Source organism: Phacochoerus africanus, chromosome 2 (genome assembly GCF_016906955.1).
Source record: "Phacochoerus africanus isolate WHEZ1 chromosome 2, ROS_Pafr_v1, whole genome shotgun sequence".
NCBI lineage: Eukaryota > Metazoa > Chordata > Mammalia > Artiodactyla > Suidae > Phacochoerus > Phacochoerus africanus.
Window position 1 is genome coordinate 177,474,558 of NC_062545.1, and position 20,622 is coordinate 177,495,179.

Consider the following 20,622-nt stretch of genomic DNA (forward strand, 5'->3'; position numbering starts at 1 on the left):
TCAGACTTTCCAAATAATTGTTATCTCATAACAAGTCTCAAAAATATTCATAGGAATACAAAACTAAGTTAAAAATTCACAATGCCTGGCATCCAATAAAAAATTACCAGGTGGTTCCCGCTGTGGTGCAGTGGGCTAAGAATCCAACTGCAGCATCTCAGGACGCAGCGGAGGTGTTGGGTTTGATTCCTGGTCCTGCTCAGTGGGTTAAGGATCCATTGTTTTCCACAGGTGGGGCTCGGATTCAATCCCTGGCCTGGGAACTTCCATATGCCAAGGGTGTAGACATTAAAAAAAAAAAAATCAGGCATACAAAGAAGCAGAAAAATACAACCCATAATTAGTGGACAAAGACATGATAACTATAGTTATCATTTTAATCCATGTGTTAAAGAAGCTAGAGGAAAGACACGAACAGAGAATCATGAGATGTAGAACTTGCAAAGTCATTTTGCAATATAATTTAACATGATTGAGGAAGTGATATCATACCATATTCACCCTCAAGAGGGCATGTATTACCAGGGAGCAGGAATCAAGCTACCATTTTAGAATTCTCTCTGTCACATCAGGAATAAAAAGGGCCATTTTATATTGATGAGAGGGTTAATTAATAAAGAAGACATGGCCTGAACATTTATTTACCATATAGAGGATCTTCAAAATACATTAAGCAAAAACCAGTAGAACTGCAAGGAGGAATAAACAAATCTGCAATTATAATTGGGACTCCAACAACCTTCTCTCCTTAATTGATAGAACTAATAGAAAGAAAATCAGTAAGGATATAGAAAAATTGAATTATTAATGAATGATATTATTGTCCAGCTTGATGTTTACAGAACATTCCACCTAAACAACAGAATGCATACCCTTTTCTAGTTCACAAGGAGCATTTACAAAGAAAGACTGTGTTCTGAAAAGTGAAACAAGTAATTTAAAAAGTTTAAGATTATACATATTTTGTTCTCTGACCAAAGTGGAATTAAATTAGAAATTGGAAACACATACCTAGAACATTTCTAAGTATTTGGAAACTAAATAACATACTTAAAAGTCATCACTGGTTCTAAGAAGAAATCATAAAGGAAATTAGAAAGTATTTAGAATTAAATGAAATTAAGAATGAAACATAAAATTGGTAGGATACAGCTAAATTAGAGGGGAGTTTATAGCACTGTAACACCTAAATATTAGAAAAGAAGAAAAGTTTTGTATCAGCGACCACAGCTTTCACCTTAAACTAAATCAGAAGATCAAATGAAGCCCAAAATTAGCTAAGAAAGGAAATAATAAAGATTGGAATGGAAATCAATGAAATAGAAAACAAACAATAGAGGATATAAATGAAAGCAAAAGCAGGCTCTTGGAGAAGATAAACAAAACTGGTAAACTTCTAGTCAGACTGGTAAAGAAAAAAGAGAAGAAACATCATATCAAAAATGAGAGAAGGAACATCACTACTGATCATACAGCTATTAAATAATAAAGGAATATGATAAACAGCTTTATGCCCATAAATTGGACAACTTAGTGAAGTGGACAGATTCCTTGAATGCACAGTCTACCAAAACTCACTCAAAAAGAATTAGATAATTGTATAACCCGGATATCTATTGAGGAAATTTGAGTCTTTCCCACAAAGAAAGCTTCATGCTTGGATGGTTTTGCTAGTTCATTATACCAAATATTTAAGGAAGAAGTCACTTCTACCTAAACTTCTAGAACATTAAAGAGGTTGCTGTATTTCCCATCTCATTCTTTGAAGCCAAAATTATCCTGATAGCAAAACTGTACAGGTGAATGTTTCACATGAACTTGAAAAGTTCATTCTGTTGTTGATTGTAGTGTTCTGTTGTTGATTGTAGTGTTTTTTGTTTTGTTTTTTAATTTTTTTCTTTTTAGGGCTGCAGGTGCAGCATATGGAAGTTCCCAGGTTAGGGGTCAAATTGGAGCTACAGCTGCTAGCCTATACCACAGCCACAGCAACGCCAGATCCAAGCCTTGTCTACGACCTACACCACAGCTCATGGCAATACCAGTTACTTAACCACCTGATCGAGGCCAGGGATCAAACCCACATCCTCAAGGATACTATTCAGGTTCATTACCACTGAGCCATGACGGGAACTCCTGATGGTAGTTTTCTTTACATGTTAAGATCAGGTTGGTTGGTAGTGGTTGATAGTGTTAAATTTTCTGTATCCTTACTGATATTCTCTACATTTGTTCTATTAATTATTAGGCTTTTGAAATCCCCAACTATAAGATTTTCATATTCCTCAAGTTTATTTTTTGTTGTTGGTTTCCTTTTAATACTTAAATTTTGTTCAATTGGTTTCTCACTTGCATATTTCTGACCTAAAATCTTTTGTAGTTGTTATTTTTGTTTTCCTATATATAATTAGCTCTTTTTTCTGTGGCTGCTTTTAAAAATATTCCTTTTAATACAATTTGATTATGATTTTCCATCCCCACAGTTCTATTTTGTGGGGATTTGTGTATGTATGGTGATTATCCTGTTTAGGATTTGTTCTTGAATCTGAGAGTTTATAGTTTTGATCAAATTTGGAAAAATTACAGCCATTAAGAATTATTTAAGAAATAAATGAAATTAAGCAATAATTTTTTTCTGCTTTCCTCTATTTTGACTCTACTTTCTATTATTTATTTTGTCTGTAGAGTTGGGTTGTTTCTGCCTCTAATGGTAACAGTAACTGTTTTATGCTTATCCAAAAAAATGAAAATTTTGAACCAGACAGATCTTAAATAGGTTTACTCTTGCCACCTTGGAATTTTAGGACTTTTCTCCCTATTTTCCATAACTTGGTCAGGGAATTTAAATGCTTAAAAAAAAAAAAATCACCATCAATATTACCAACTAAGGAAACTCGGCTTACATTTTTCAAACGTACAAGATGGAAACCATCAATCAAGTTTGAAATGTTACATCTGAATACTACTTGAATCCACCCTCTCGTTGTTACTATTCACCTACCCTTCATGTATCTCATTAGATAAGATAATGAAAAGTACAAATTACAGAACCATCTATCAGTAGTTTTCTGCTCTTGGATTATATTTTTACTAACAAGGTAATGGGAAGTTGCTTAATGTCCTTGTGGTTTTTTTTTTTTTTTTTTTTTACTGATTCGCTCACATTTGATTTGCCATTCCTCTCCCTTCTGTTCTCTAGAATATGGAATTCTTACTAGGGGACAAATGTTGCTTTTTATTTACAAAGCATTAACTTATTTTGACTATCAGTAGTAGTTTTGGCTCTTAAAAGATCTTTTAAATTATGAAAGAGAACTATTGGAATGAACAAAACTTTCCATATTTTTTTTGGTCTTTTTGTGTTTTCTTGCAAAACTTTCCATATTTTTTATTTTAGTTTCCTACTTGATAAGGGAAAATAGCCAATCTCCTCACTGGCAGTATTCCATACACCCAAAAGAAGACATCTGAGATTCTGTTCCAGTGGACCCCTGTTTAATAAGTGACTTTGTTGTTTCTTTGTTTTTCCCATAGGGAGAAGAAAATTGAAGGATTGAACTTTATTAGATGCTTAGCTGTTTTTCATTCTGAAATATTGAACACAAAGTTGCATGAAACAAATTTTGCAGTAGTTCAAGAGGTAAGCTTATTTTTTCAGCTGAGTTAAAGATTGTTTGAATAACAAAGTATAAATATGCCACATTTATTTGACCTTTAAAAAAACTGTACTCAGTGAAATCAGGCTTGTATGTAATGTAACTCAAGCTTTACTTTGCAACATTTAAAATATTTATTAAATGTTGATTTTTTAGGACATAATATAAATCATATTAAAACATGCTACTTTGATAGTAAATTTGGTTTCAAAGTCATTATTACTGATTTTCTTTCAGAATTTCAGCAAAATATACATTTTAGAAATTTTTTTTAGGTGAAAAATTTACGCTCTGGAGTTTCTCGTGCTGCTGTGATGTGCTTAAGTGATCTTTTCACTTACCTGAAAAAGGGCATGGATCAAGAACTAGATAATACAGTAAAAGTTTTGTTGCATAAGTCGGGAGAATCAAATACATTTATAAGAGAAGATGTTGACAAAGCATTGAGAGCTATGATCACTAGTGTGACTCCTGCACGTGCAGTTGTTTCTCTTATCAATGGAGGACAAAGGTAAAGTTCGAAATAATCTGGCCTGTCCTTTAACTAACAATGCAGTTGTTTGTAATCCAGGGTGTAAGAAAAAAACAAGCAGATTTCACTGTTATTTCAGTCAGAAAACAAGTATTAAATAATTCCTATGTGATAAATGTATTAGATGCTAAATATATAGGGGATAATAATATTATTATTTTAATAATGTCACTTACATTCATAGATCTGGAGGTAAATTAATGTCAGTGACTGAATTTTGTTTTTAATTTCTTAGGAGCGATAGCTAATGCAAATAATTTGGCATTTTAGCCTGTAAAGGTGATGCTGAGGCTTAGGAGTAATCATTTAACTTTTAAGGTATATCTTTGGAAAATAGTTTATACATCCTCTCTATTTTAATTGGCCGTGTCTCCCTGTAGCCATTTACACATTGCGGTAAGAAGATGTGCAGCTCAGCACTTATCAGATGTAGTGGAATTTATGGAACCGGAGCGTATTTTATCTGGAACAAAAGATATGGCTGAACGTATATTACCAGCTGCTGCTAAATTTGCTCAGGACAGCTCACCAGAAACCAGGTGAATAGCTGCTAATACTATTTGCTGAATCTCTTATTAAAGGGCTTAAATGCAGTAACGAAGGTTAAAAAAGAATGAGCATTTTTCTAAATGGAAAAGTGGGATCCCCAGGGATTGGTGCTGGGGGATGGTCTTATTTAATCAATTTGTAAATGATCTTGAGGGAGTGCACAGTGAATTCTCCAAATTTACAGATGATACTCCATACTTCTGGGTAGTGAGATGCCATGTCACAGGGATGATCTTCATGAAAACGGCACAAGACTGTGTGAGTGGGCAGAAAAGTGGCAGAAGAACTTCATTGTGGGCAAATGTAAGGTAATGCATTTAGGTGGAAATGATAAATTTTCCAAGCAGTCAGGTAAAATCAAGGAAATAATTGCACATGAAAAATACAGGAAGCAAAATGGATGACATGAGATATGTGTACCTAGAAAATTCTGTGGGAATTCCCACTGTGGCTCAGCAGGTTAAGAACCCGACTAATATCCATGAGGATGCGGGTTTAATCCCTGGCCTGTCTCAGTGTGTTAAGGTTCTGGCATTGCTGTGAGCCATGGCGTAGGTTGCAGATGTGGCTCAGATCTGGCGTTACCATGGCTGTGATGTAGGCTGGCAGCTGAAGCTCTAATTCTGCCCCTAGCCTGAGAACTTCCATATACCACAGGTGGGGCCCTGAAAAAAAGAAAAAAGAAAATTCCATGAATTTCTGATTGCTGTCTATGCTTGAAGAACAGTTTTATGAAGGTTAAGAAACAGAAAGATGACAAAATAATTTAAGATGTGGATGGTACTACAGTTGTAGTGCTGACAGTTTTGGATACTCAGAAGCCTAGGTTCATTTCCTAGCTCCAATCACTGTCTGCCCTTAGCAAGTTATTTAGCCTCTGAAAGCCTGTGTTTCCTCATCTATATAATTAGTAAGGTTGGGGAGTTCCTGTCATGGCTCAGTGGTAGTGAACCCAGCTAATATTCATGAGGATGCAAGTTCCTTCCCTGGCCTCACTCAAAGAGTTAAGGATCCAGCATTGCCGTGAGCTATGGTGTAGGTCGCAGATGTGGCTCAGATCTGGCGTTGCTGTGGCTGTGGCATAGGCCGACGGTTATAGCTCCAATTTGACCCCTAGCCTGGGAACCTCCATATGCCACAGGTGCGGCCTTAAAAAAAAATTAGTAAGGTTGTACTAGGACTAGATGATTTATAATATCCCATACAAAAATCTAAAAATCATGGCAGCTATATATGAATAGAGATTAAAGAAGAATATCACATTTTTAACATTTTAAAACAAAGATGTCCACTACTTTAGGTAACTAGAGTATTAATCTTGCGGAAGTCATTCTGTGAAAAGCTAATATAGAATGTAAATGTATTCATTTTCTATTGCTACGTGATACATTACCACAAACATAGTGATTTAAGGCAACACAGATTTTGCTTACCATTTCTTTTTTTTTTTTTAATGAAGTATAGTTGATTTACAATGTTAGTTTCTGGTATACAACAAAGTGATTCAGTTATACATATATATACATATTCTTTTTCATATTCTTTTCCATTATGGATTATTACAGGATAATGAATATTATCCTGTGCTATACAATAGGTCCTTATTATTGTTTATCTATTTTGTATGTAGTAGTTTGTATCTGATAATCCCAAACTCCTGATTTCTCCCTCTCCTATCGCTTTTCCCCTTTGGTAACCATAACTTTGTTTTCTATGTGAGTCTGTTTCTGTTTCATAAAAGTTCATTTGTGTCATATTTTAGATTCCACATGTAAGTGATATGATATTTGTATTTGTTTTTCTCTTTTTGACTTCACTTAGTATGATAAGCTCTAGGTCCCTCCATGTTGCTGCAAATGACATTATTTCATAGCTTACCATTTTAGAGGTTCTGCATACCACAGTAAAGTTCAAAATAGTTTAGGAGGATCAGATCTCAATTGACTAGTTAGGTACAAAATAAGATTTAGATTTATAATAAATGTTTTGTGTACATTTTAACCTTTCCTTAATGGCATGGTAATTCTTCTAATCCACTTTGTCATTTCTTAGATTCTTATTTGATGTTTTAAATTTATGAATTGATTACAACTTTCAAGTTTTATATATTTTTTACATTTTGTGTCCCTTTTGTTTGTTTACTTATTTGTTTTAGCCATTCATTTTATTATGGCCTGTAGTAGACCTACAGTTATTAATATTCTGGGATAAAAGAGTCATCTTTGAAACTATAACTAATTAGGAGCTACTTATCTAGATGTTGACCTTATTCTGTTTGTGAAGCAAGAAAAGTAATTTTTGTTCAATGATATTTACCTCCCTTTCAATAATTTATTACATTTGAAGGAGTCTGGTTGATATAGATGATCCTGAGATCATCCTATATATTTCCCTCACAAAAGCCTTGCCTCCTCTGGTTCTTCTAGCTTCATATATTCCAAGTTGTAAGTAAAAGTATAACTCTAATTATTTAAAGTCCAAGCCTCCTTGAAGAATACCAATATAGCATTATTATGAGGTACTACAAGACCCCCTTAACCAAAAATAACTCCAATATGTACTTCCACCATATCATGTACCACTAGAATGCTATCTTGGCTTAAGGTATTATCCTAAAAGAATTATTTTAAAATTCATATAGCATAAAAGAGAACATTAGACATTCATTGATATGTTGGCCACGATTTACCAAGTAACTTTGGGTATATTTTAGGTAGCAAAGAATACGGTTTTGAAGAATTGAAACTCAGGTAAGTTTTGGCAGGAAAAAAGAAGAAAGAGAGGGTCTTAAATATAGAACTTTGGAAAGTTTAACTCAGGCAGAACATCTGGCCATCAGCTGAGTAACACACGGTTATCAGGCCAGGAACCCAGGACAAAGACACACTTCTCTTAGTTTACAGTTCTACCCAATGCTATCCTTGATACGGACCCTAGGGTACCTGAAAAATAGAGTCAAATCTTTTTGCTCTCCATCTGACACATAGCTAAAAGGTTTGAAGCTCTGTTGCTTTTCAAGGTAGGTGGCAAGAGAATGCTATACTGTCTAGTCCAGTTAGTGTAGCTACCTCATTATTTTACTTAGAATAGAGATTGCAATCTTAATGTAGTTTTTTTCCATTGGAAAAAAAATTGGATCTGAGGACACAATTGAGCTTATTAAGATTTATAGAATTATTTACATATTTCTCAAATATCCATAGGTATTATGGTCGAAAGATGCTTTTCCTCATGATGTGTCATCCTAACTTTGATAAAATGCTTGAAAAATATGTCCCATCTAAAGATTTGCCATATATTAAGGAGTCTATTAAAAGTTTACGGCAAAAGGTATGTAGAAGAGTTTATTTCTTTTTTTTTTTTTTTCTTTTTATGGCTACACCTGCAGCATATGGAAGTTTCCAGGCTAGGAATTGAATCAGAGCTGCAGCTGCTGATCTACACCACAACCATAGCAACGCCAGATCTGAGCCGCATCTGTGACGTACGCTGCAGCTTGTTGCAGCACCAGATCCTTAACCCACTGAGCAAGGCCAGGGATCAAACCTGTATCCTCACAGACACTATGTTGGGTTCTTATCCCACTAAGCCACAATAGGAACTCCAAGAAGTTTGTTTCATAAACAACTTTAAAAGCAACATTCATTTGCCCAGGAAGGTAAAAGTTAGAAATAATTCTTTGGTTACTTGTGTTAACCCTTCAGAATATATCCACAGTATCATTTCAGCAATCCCAATGCTAAATAGAGATTCATAGTATCAGCGAATATTTATTGAACAGAAGTTTGATGTTGGGTAGATTGCAGTGTGGTTTATTGGAATTACAATACTTGGGTTTGAATTACAACTTAGAGAATTAGTAACTATATAATTTTAGGCCTGTCACTTTTTTTTTTTCTTTTTAGGACCACACCTGCAGCATATGGAAGTTCCCAGGCTAGGGGTCCAATCGGAGCTGTAGCTGCCAGCCTACACCATAGCCACAGCAACATGGGATCCTTAACCCACTGAGCGGGGCCAGGGATTGAACCTGGATCCTCATGGATACTAGTCAGGTTCATAACCTGCTGAGCCACAATGGGAGTTCTCCACATGCTTGCTTGCTTGCTTTTTTTTTTTTTCTTTTTAGGGCCACACCCACAGCATATGAAAGTTCCCAGCCTAGAGATCAAATTGGTGCTGCAACTGCTGGCCTACACTACAGCTAATGGCAACACCAGATCCTTAACCCACTGAGTGGAGCCAGAGATTGAACCCTCTTCCTCATGGATAGTCAGGTTCATTACCATTGTGGCATAGCAGGAACTCCTCCTACTTTATTTCTTAAACCAGAATTTTTTTTAGTTTTTATAAATAAATAAAAATATAGTGATGTTTATCACACTTGTTCTCTGCTTTATTTACCATGTATGTTCCCCTGTTACAGCTACTGACACACTGTGATGTATTGATTGATAAGAGATCTTTGAGAACTAGCCTCATATCTTATTTATCTTGGTAGATAATGAGGATTCAAAAAAGTCTGTAGGAGTCCTCAGCAGTTTAAGGATCTAGCATTGTCACTGCTGTGGCACAGAGTCAATCCCTGGCCTTAACTTCCACATGAAGGAGCACAACCAAAAAAAAAAAAAAAAAGAAGAAGCAAAAGGAAAGAAAAATCTTTGTAAAATGAGTATCTGAGAGAATAACAAGCAAAATGAAAAGTGAAAAGTGTCTTGTAAAAAAGTAATCTATTTATATATTATTAACCTCGGGCAAAGGATTCATTTATGATGGGATATTTTAAATATGTATTGCAGTAAACATCTTAGAGCATTTTTTTCTGCCTATTGGTGTTGTCTTAATTCATAGAGAATTAAAATAACCATGCAAAAAATTATCTTTACTATAATGAGGGGGATTATATCAGTGAGTCATTTCAATTACAAGTATCAGGAAGAAATACGTTTAAAATAATTCTTATCAAAGTGTTTATTCTTATACTGGTGTTGCATAGAATTCATTGTTTATGTAATGTGTTCATATTTATATATATATTCATATTTTCTATATAGATTTTAAGATTTAGAAAGAGTAGTTATAAAATATAGATAGTAATTTTTTTTTTTTAGGTCTGCACCTGTGGCATATGGAAGTTTCCAGTCCAGGGGTCAAATCAGAGCTGCAGCTGCCTGCCTATACCACAGTCACAGCAATTTGGGATCTGAGCCACATCTGCGATCTACACCATAGCTCACAGTAATACCAGATCCCCGACCCACTGAGTGAGGCCAGGGATCAAACCCACATCTTCATGGATACTAGTCAGATTTGTTTCTGCTGCGCCACAACAGGAACTCCCAATTTTTAAAATTTTAAACAGTTTTACCAAGCCAATATCATTTCTTATTAGTTAGTCACATATTTTGTCAATTTGCTTTTAGTTACAAGATAGCTTATATATTTGATACTATTTATTTATGTATGTATGTATTTATTTTATGGCTGCACCCACAGCATATGGAAATGCCCGGGCCAGGGACTGAATCTGATCCACAGCTGTGACAGTGCTAGATCCTTTAATCCACTGCACCTGGCCTCGGATCGAATCTCTACCTCCTCAGTGACCCAAGCTGCTGAATTCGGATTCTTATCCCACTGTGCCACAGTGGGAAATCCTGATACCCTTTAAAGCACAAGTATAGCATGTTATTAATATACACTTTCAATCATAAAAGAGATCAACAATGACTGCTATGGAAATTACAATGTATAAGTTATTTCCCTTTATCAGCTCTAAGTCTTTTAATTGCATTGTCTGTCTTTATATTTACCTGTAGGGTTTGGGAGAGATACCACTAGATCCTCCTTCAGCGAAAGGAAGAAGATCTCATACTGGCAGTGTTGGAAATACCAGGTCATCAACTGTTTATAGAGATGCTTTCAGTTCAGCGGAAAGGTAGAATCTTTTTTGAGAGTCCATATTATTAGAGAAATTACTCCCTAGTGATGGGAGTCTCATTTGAATGTTTTCATGAAGCATCATGGGGGTATTTGTTGAAATTTAATGGAGTTTTGGAAGTTGGTAAGGACTTTGAAAATGTGTGGTGATTAGTTTTTTTTTTTTTTTTTTTTTTTTTTAGGGCCATACCCACATCATATGGAGGTTCCCAGGCTAGGGGTCGTAACGGAGCTGTAGCCGTCTGCCTACTCCACAGCCATAGCAACACCAGATCCGAGCTTCATCTGCAACCTAAACCACAGCTCACAGTAACGCCGGATCCTTAACCCCTTGAGCAAGGCCGGGGATCAAACTTGCATCCTTTTGGATACTAGTTGGGTTCATCAGCCTATGAGCTGCAGCAGGAACCCTAGTGATTACATTTAATAAGGCAATTATATATTCACAGCAACTTGCTTTTACATGGTCTAAACATTAATAAAAATTTAGTGTTATTGAACTTGTCAATATTAGGCCTGTGTTGGACAACTCTGATCAATTTTTTTTTATTTTATAGCCTTTACTTTTCCCCCTTGATTATTACTTATACATAATTAGGGTTAGGGAGGGAAAAAAAACTTCGAAATATACACACATTAAAGGAATTTAACCAATTACCTATAATATCACCAACCAGAAAAAAAACTGCTCTTAAAAATTTTATAAATATAATTATATATGTGGAGTTCCTGTCGTGGCGCAGTAGTTAACGAATCCAACTAAGAACCATGAGGTTGCGGGTTTGATCCCTGGCCTTGCTCAGTGGGTTAACGATCCGGTGTTGCCATGAGCTGTGGTGTGGGTTGCAGACGTGGCTTGGATCCCATGTTGTTGTGGCTCTGGTGTAGGCCTGTGGCTACAGCTCCAATTAGATCCCTAGTCTGGGACTCTCCATATGCTGCGGGAGCGGCCCAAGAAATGGCAAAAAGACAAAAAATATATATATATATATATATAATTATATATGCAATTGTGTAACCTGTTTAAACTATTTAGCAAATTTTAATTGATTAGATAATTAAAAAAAATCTTTCAAAAGTATTTGGATCTCTTTGGCATATTTTAAAATATATTTTAGTAGTTCCCATTGTGGCTCAGTGGAAACAAATCCAACTAGTATCCATGAGCATGCGGGTTCCATCCCTGGCCTTGCTCAGTGGGTTGGGGATCTGGCATTGCCATGAGTTTTGGTATAGGTCACAGACATGGGTCAGATCTGGCATTGCTGTGGCTGTGTCGTGGGCTGGCAGCTATAGCTCTGATTCGCCCCCTAGCCTGGGAACCTCCATGTGTCTCAGTTGTGGAGCTAAAAGCAAATACATATGTATTTAAACATTATTTTAGGAGTTCCCATCGTGGCGCAGTGGTTAACGAATCCGACTAGGAACCATGAGGTTGCGGGTTCGGTCCCTGCCCTTGCTCAGTGGGTTAACAATCCGGCGTTGCCGTGAGCTGTGGTGTAGGTTGCAGACACGGCTCGGATCCCGCGTTGCTGTGGCTCTGGTGTAGGCCGGTGGCTACAGCTCCGATTGGACCCCTAGCCTGGGAATCTCCATATGCCGCGGGAGCGGCCCAAGACCAAGAAATAGCAAAAAGACCAAAAAAAAAAAAAATAAAAAAATAAAAATAAACATTATTTTAAAAGTTATATGAGGAGATACACAGTGTCTTTCATATTATCTGTATTTGTGTACCTTTGAATAATAAATTTTATTTAAAAAAATAAAAATCCATGTGAAAATATATGCTTTGGAACCTTGCTGTTTAAAGTACAGTTCACAGAGAGATGTAATGAATGCTGCTGTATATCATATATGAAAGTTGACAGAGATATCTGTCACATTGAGTGACTGCTTTATAGCAATGGAAAGCATTATGCTACCAATACTAAGTCGTTGAAATAGTAAATCCTGCTGGTCTCAAGATTATAATTTTCCCAGGCATGTTTATGTGAATATTTTGCAGAAAAAGGTTAATATCTCAGGACTGAGACCGCTGTCCTTGTAAAGGCCAGCTTGTGAGGTTAGCCTTTGGCTACCAACTGGAGACTAGGATTTCTGGAGGATTCCCACCATTCTTTAACTGATAGGAGTAATTTACTGTGCCTGTATTATTTGGGTTAACAATTTGGTTAGTGCTGAAGACCTGCTTTCCTTCTGCAAGTCTAAGAATTTTGGTATGACCAAGGCAGAAAACCAGTCATGACTAACTCCCCATAAAAATAAGTTTCATTGGTAGACGACATTTCACATGCATTGTCCCAGTTTGTTGCTGGAGGAATTAAGTTTATACTGTGTGACTCCACTAGGAAAGGACCCTTGGAAACTTGAGTCTAGTTTCCTCTAGATGTTGACCCCATGTGTCTTTTCTCTTGGCTGATTTTGCTTTGTATCCTTTTGCTATAATAAAATTTAACCATGACTAAAACTACATGCTGAATCCTACGAGGCCTCCTAGCAAGCCACCAAACCCAGGGAAAATATTAGGTACCTAAAACACAGTTATTGTGGCTCTAGGTTAAGTCATTTTGTAAATTTTTTAAAAATGAACACATGATGGAGTTCCTGTCGTAGCTCAGTGGTAACGAATCCACCTAGTATCCATGAGGACGCAAGTTCAATCCCTGGTCTCACTCAGTGGGTTAAGGATCAGGCATTGCTGTGGCTATGGGTAGGCCAGCAGCTGCAGCTCTATTTCGACCCCTAGCCTGGGAACTTCCGTATGCCATGGGTACAGCCCTAAAAAGATGGAAAAAAAAAATACACTATAAGAATGATTTATTGTGTTTTACCTTTTTTTCACTTTAGAGAGGTAACTGAAATTCGTGAATTTACCAGAAAATCAGTTCCCCGCAATTCCTCAGAAAGTGCTGAGTACATTAAAGTCATAACAGGTTTATTAAATGCAAAAGACTTTCGGGATCGTATTAATGGGATTAAGCAGCTTTTATCAGATACAGAAAACAATCAAGAGCTTGTTGTTGGAAATATTGTGAAGGTAAGGACTGTAAAAATTAATTTTCATTTTTAATTGTTGGTAACAAAGTTCAGTAGTATAAAAATTGCCTTTATCTTAATACTTGAAATATATATTACTTTAATGTCTTAAAATAGATTTAGTGAAAATAACAGATTGCTTAGGTTCCGCTCTGTTAAAAGCATTCTAGAACAATTGAAAGTAATTGAGGAAAAGAGTAAGAAAATAGCATCTTACCTGTTTGACTTCCCCCCACTAGATGACAACTCCTTGAAAGCTCCATATGTTCAGAGCTCTCAGAACCTAGCATTCAATAAGTATATCTTGAGTGAATCTATATATATTTTAAAAATCAGGCACTTAAGAGACCTGATATGACTTAGAATTAGATAATAAAATTTTTCATATGTAGGCTAGAAATTTGCATAAAGCTAATTTATATATTATGCTACTGTATTTATAAATATATTTGTACTTTATAATGTATATAAGAAGATAAAAAGCAGTGAAAAGAGAGATATAATAAATGTTAGTGGATTGTTTATGCTTCATCAGAGTTTAGGTCAGTTAATTCCAAGAGTAATTTATTCATTAAATTCCATTTTAAATTTGTATTGGGTTCATTAAATTTGGCAAACATACTGTAACAGCTCTTAATTCCAGTGGTGGTATCTCTTAATTTTCAGAAGAAAAGTAACATGTTACCATGTCATTCTTGGGAACTAGAAAGTTACATTTTCTGATATCTGTTGAGTAATTTTTATATCCTGATGTATGTATCACGAATTATTAGTTAATAGTCAGTCTCACAGAATAGCTCTTTCCTTACCTGACATACTAAAGAATTGCTTAGCTTTCACTTTATTATATCTTGAATTTAGGAAAGCTCAGAATTAGAAGAGCAAGGAACAATTGTTTAAGTACTTAAGAGGTAATAATACAAACTTAACTCTAAAATTGCTTCGCAGGGAGTTCCCGTCCTGATGCAGCAGAAACAAATTCGACTATGAACCATGTGACTATGGGTTCGATCCCTGGCCTCACTCAGTGGGTTAAGGATCCGGCATTGCCTTGAGCTGTGGTGTAGGTCACTGACACAGCTCGGATCTGGCATTGCTGTGGCATAGGCCAGCAGCTGTAGCTCCTATTAGACCCCTAGCCTGTGAGCCTCTATGCCATGGGTGCGGCCCTAAAAAAAAAAATTGCTTCACAAATCTTGTGAGAAACCTCTAAACTGAAACTAGGTTAAATCTCTACAGTAAAACTTGCATATTTACTTCTGTTACAAATAGAGATAAAAATAGAATTTTTTTTAAGTTCCTAAAGTTAGCTAAACTAACCTGCACATTTTAGAAAAGAACATTTTTATCATATTTACAGTAAGTCTTAGTCATCTGTGTACTGAACAGAATTTCTCAACCTTAATTGAGTCTTTTTAGGTGATTTATGAAGCCTTCTCTTTTTGCTGAAAGAAAATTTAACCTTTAGATTTAGCATCCAAATTGTTATAAGGTTCCTGTTATCTCAAGTTCATGTTAAATAAGATGTGTGTGTGGTTGGTTTTTTGTTTTTGTTTTTTGTCTTTTTGCCTTTTCTAGGGCTGCTCCCACAGCACATGGAGATTCCTAGGCTAGGGTCTAATCGGAGCTATAGCCGCCGGCCTACACCAGAGCCACAGCAACGCAGGATCCGAGCCACATCTGTGACCTACACCATGGCTCACGGCAACGCTGGATCCTTAACCCACTGAGCAAGACCAGGGATCGAACCCGCAACCTCATGGTTCCTAGTCGGATTTGTTAACCACTGAGCCATGACAGGAGCTGTGTGTGTGTGTGTGTGTGTGTGTGTGTGTGTGTTTTAAAATAGTACATTTCTCCTTTAGAAGGATAAATACTGTGAAATGTCATAAGGAGCTTAAATATAATAGATATCAATATTATTTCACTTTAAATAATTTACCAATTTGCTTTCAGATCTTTGATGCTTTTAAATCTCGACTTCATGATTCCAATAGTAAAGTAAATCTGGTGGCTCTAGAAACAATGCATAAAATGATTCCTTTGATTAGAGACAACTTATCTCCTATAATCAACATGCTAATTCCAGCAATAGTAGATAACAATCTGAATTCCAAGAATCCAGGAATCTATGCTGCTGCCACAAATGTTATTCAGGCACTGATTCAGCATGTAGGTAAGAAATCTTACTTTGTCACTCATTATTTTGGCTGTAGTTTCTGGTTCTACACATTTTTTGTAATGCCAAAAACCTAGCTGTTCAATTTTTGTCATTTAATGTTGTGATAAAATTTTTTTATTTTCTCAGTAGTAATTTTAGTTATTTTTAGTTAAATACCATCCCATTAGATTAACTTTCTCTCCTTAATTTTTTTGTCCTTTTTTTTTTTTTCTTCTGTCTTTTTAGGGCATATGGAGGTTCCCAGGCTAGGGGTCTAATCAGAGCTATAGCTTCCAGCGTACACCAGAACCACAGCAATGCCAGATCTGAGCCACGTCTGCAACCTACACCACAGCTTACAGCAATGCCGGATCCTTAACCCACTGAGCGAGGCCAGGTATCGAACCTGTAAAGTCATCATTCCTAATCAGATTCTTTTCCGCTGTGCCATAACAGGAACTCCCTCCTTACTTTTTGACTTTTTAATTCTTGTTTTCTACATCAACTTCACATATGACACAATTATCTCAAAATAGATCATATATTTAAATGTAAAATTTAACTGCATAACTTTTTTGTTGTTGTTGTTGTTGCTGTTTAGGGCCATACCTGTGGCATATGGAGGTTCTCTGGCTAGGGGTCCAATTAGAGCTACAGCTGCCAGCCTACACCACAGCCACAGCAATGCCAAATCTGAGCCGCATCTGCGACATACACCACAACTCACAGCAACACCAGATCCTTAACCCACTGAGTGAAGCTAGGGATTACAAACCAATGTCCTCAGGGGTACTAGTTGGGTTGGCTATTGCTGAGCCACAATGGGAACTGCTAACTAAAACTTTTAGACTATAATAAGAAAATCCTTAGGACCTATACTTGTGAAGAGTTATTAGCATAACGCTAAAACTATGATCCATAAAAAGTCCATAAATTGGATTTCACCAAAATTTAAAACATTTGTTCTTCAAAACTCTTTTTTTTGTTGTTGTTTTGGCCACACCCACTGCATGTGGAAGTTCCTGGGCCAGGAGTCAAACCTGCACCACAGCAGCTACCCACACCACTACAGTGACAATGCTGAATCCTTAAGCTGCTGTGCCATAAGGGAAGTCCAACCCTAATTTTTTTCTAGATAAAAATATTTATTTTTGTCTGAGTTCCGGTCATGGCTCATCAGAAACGAATCTGACTAGGAACCATGTGGTTGCAGGTTTGATCCTTGGGCTTGTTCATTGGCTAAGGATCCAGCGTTGCCGTGAGCTGTGGTGAAGGTTCCAGACAAGGCTCAGATCTGGTGTTGCTGAGGCTGTGGTGTAGGCCGGCAGCTTTGGCTCCGATTAGACCCCTAGCCTGGGAACCTCCATGTGTTGCGGGTGCGGCCCTAGAAAGACAAAAGACAAAAAATATATATATATATATTTTTTTTTGTGTTACAAAAGTAAAAATAAATATAAGTGAGTAATAAAATAAGCATATTTTTAAAGTAGCTTATCCTGGGATCTCTGTCCTGGGTTTTAGTAAACAGTTCAAGTTTAGGTTGCGTCAATAGTTCTGGATGCTGAGGTCTCCATCTTTCATAACCATGTTTCTGTAGTTTAGCTTATAATTAACTAGAGAAGTCATCCTCTATGTTGTCATCCCAATTTATCTACAAAACAAACTACAGACTTGGAGGAAATAGCTGACAAAGAATTCATATCTAGAATATACAAAGGCCTCTTAAAATTCAATGTTTTTTTAAAAAGCAAACAATCTAACTAGAAAATGGGCAAAAACATGAAGAAACATTTATAGGGATGGCAAATAAACACATAAAAAGATGTTTAACATCACCAGTCATTAGGAAAATGCAAATACAATTTAAGACCATTTTCATTACATGAGTGTGTTAGTCTGTCCAGGTTGTTGTAACAAACTACCACAGATTGGATGGCTTAGAAACAGCGAACATTTATTTTTCACCGTTCTGGAGCCTGGGAAGTCCAAGATCAAGACACCAGCAGATTAAGTGTTAGATGAGGACCCTCCTCCTGGTTTATAAATGTCCATCTTCTTACTATGTCCTCAGATGGTAGAAGGGGCAAGAGAGATCTTTGAGACCTCTTTTACAAAAGCACTGATCCCATTCATGAGGGGTCCACCTTCATGTGTTGATTACCCCTCAAAAGCTCCACCTTCAAACATCATCACACTGGGAATTGAGTTTCAGCTTATGAATTTGGGTGGGGGACACAAACATTCAGTCTGTAGCAAGTATTGGAACAGCTAAAATTAAAAATAGGGACAACACAAGTTCCCATTGTAGTTCAGCAATAATGAGCCCAACTAGTATCCATGAGGTTGTGGGTTTGATCCCTGGCCTCCCTCAGTGGCTTAAGGACCACGTTCACCTCAGCTGTGGCTCTGATTAGATCCCTGGCCCAGGAACTTCATATGCTGTGGGTGTGGCCAAAGGAAAAAAAAAATAGTGACAACACCAAATGCTAACAAGTTTGCAGAGAAACAGCAACACCAGATCTTTAACCCACACTGAGTGACGCCAGGGATCAAACCTGCATTCTCGTGGATACTGTTCGGGTTTGTTACTACTGAGCCACAACGGGAACTCCAGATCTTATAATTCTTTAAACATGTATCTCTATGTTATTCTTTTTGTTTAGATAATTACTTACTTCTGCAACCATTTTGCACAAAAGCTCAGTTTTTAAATGGAAAGGCCAAACAAGATATGACTGAAAAGCTTGCTGGTAAATATTTTTTAATTGTTATTTCTAAAGAAGTATTTTATTAGCCAACGATACACTGATGGGTATTTCAATTCAATTTTAGGATAGCTATCAAACTCAATATCATTATCCATGAAGTAGAAATAAATTGTATAATAATCCACAAAAGGACCTTTTAAGACCTGTATCCCAAAAATTTTCTTCAAAAGAATTTTATTTCTTTTTTACCCAGTGAGTGTTTAGTCTTCCTGTTAGTAGAAATAAACAAGATAAATAAAAAAGACATTAAAATCAAATGTTGGTACTCATAGAAAACTGCTATTTCAAATTAAGTGTTTAATGAAAATCTGTATGAGTTTAAAATATGTATGTTTTGACTTAATTGCATTTGGAAAACACTGAGGTGAATTTTTGGTTTCATTTCTGTCTTTATTACTTTTTCCTGAACTAATTGTAATATGTAGAATTCTAATATTCAGAGATCCAAGTCTTTGGGAGCTAAGTTTCTGACCTTACTTTTTTTGAAGATACCTAACATTTTAGGGCAAATAGCATAGGGAAGAAGCTTAGTTTATTTTACATGCTTTTTAATTGTCAGAACTTGATTATTTTAAAAACCTCACTGTTTACCATATTTTTATGTTTCAGATATTGTTACAGAACTTTATCAAAGGAAGCCCCATGCCACAGAACAAAAAGTGTTGGTTGTTTTATGGCATCTCTTAGGGAACATGACAAATAGTGGCTCTCTGCCTGGAGCTGGAGGAAATATACGAGCAGCCACAGCTAAATTATCAAAAGTGCTTTTTACACAGATGGGTCAGAATCTGTTAAATCAGGCTGCATCTCAACCATCACACATAAAAAAGAGTTTAGAGGAATTGCTCGATATGACAATTTGAAATGAATTATGGGTCTTTGATGAAATATGGTTTAACGAACAAAACCATTTACATGATGACAAATGCAAGTTTTTTTAAAATTAGATTTTCAGTGCCTGCACTTCTCATTCAGTAAACTAAGTCAATAGCTATTTTTGTTTGTAGCCTGTAAGTATACTATCAACCCTGTCACTTGCACCCATCACACAAAAATCTAAAATGATATCTAATATTCATGAAATCTGACGCACATGGGGTGAATCCAATTTTAATATTTTTGAGAAAAGTCCTGCTCATTTGCACTATTCTATATAGTAACTGCAATTTTGTTGCCCTATATGTACAATTAGACCTTTTAATTAAAAATATACCTTTTATTATGTAATCATGTTCTGCTATGTCTCATTCCTCAGCCTTATTTTATGAAGTGGAAGAAGAGTCATTGAACTATGTTATCACAAACTAAGTTTTGTGTGCTGTTTGTGAAAAACATGTATTTCTGAAATCAGTCTGCTAATATGATTCTGCAGTATTAGCTTGCTTTTGCTGCTGTGTTAATGTGATATATTTGCTCACCATTTGGGTTTAATCATCTACATAATTGTGAAATTTAACAGGCTATAATAAAGCATGATGACCAAAGTTTTAGAAAACATTTAGACATTTTAAATGCACGTTTAAGGAAACGTGTCTAATGTAATTCCCTATTTTTGTGTGCAAAACACTAAATTTTATTTCTGTATGTCCTGACATTATAAAGGTGTTATTTTGCTGCCCAGTTGTGTAATTCTCAAATATAGTGCCAGGTATTCTATAGCTTTTCTCAGAATTCTTGGGCTATAAGTACTGTATGCATCTTAAAAAAGAAAAGAAATGTTATAAAATAAAAGGATTTATTTCTGTAGATGTGTGAGAGGTGTCCTATTTTTCCAACTTCTATATATGTTAAAATTGGGAAAATATGTATTATAATATTGACCTATCACTTTCACTTTTTACTTGATACAATATTAACCTATCTCTATTGATCTAACAATAGAACCACATTATAATTCTAGCTTTATAGGAAATTAGCTCTGTGATCTTGGGCAAGTCACTTACCAGGTTGAAGCTTCAGTTTTGTCATCTCTAAAATGTGAGG

General features: G+C 35.9%; 1 protein-coding gene across 4 annotated transcripts in view; it reads left to right on the forward strand.

Annotated features, from left to right (window-relative positions):
• Positions 1 to 20,361, forward strand: part of TOGARAM1 (TOG array regulator of axonemal microtubules 1) — a 75,852-nt gene extending 55,491 nt beyond the window's left edge. For 2 of the 4 annotated variants that reach the window (XM_047767241.1, XM_047767242.1), the window contains 9 exons: positions 3,532 to 3,637; positions 3,929 to 4,164; positions 4,566 to 4,724; positions 7,938 to 8,064; positions 10,554 to 10,672; positions 13,522 to 13,711; positions 15,667 to 15,886; positions 18,535 to 18,621; positions 19,249 to 20,361. In XM_047767241.1, the coding sequence (XP_047623197.1) occupies positions 3,532 to 3,637; positions 3,929 to 4,164; positions 4,566 to 4,724; positions 7,938 to 8,064; positions 10,554 to 10,672; positions 13,522 to 13,711; positions 15,667 to 15,886; positions 18,535 to 18,621; positions 19,249 to 19,502 (1,498 nt within the window). In that variant the 3' untranslated portion in view covers positions 19,503 to 20,361. Of the gene's footprint in view, positions 1 to 3,531; positions 3,638 to 3,928; positions 4,165 to 4,565; positions 4,725 to 4,918; positions 5,032 to 7,937; positions 8,065 to 10,553; positions 10,673 to 13,521; positions 13,712 to 15,666; positions 15,887 to 18,534; positions 18,622 to 19,248 lie in introns of those variants that run through there. The other 2 variants (XR_007133168.1, XM_047767243.1) reach the window with 2 other exon arrangements.
• The last annotated feature ends 261 nt before the right edge of the window (positions 20,362 to 20,622 follow it).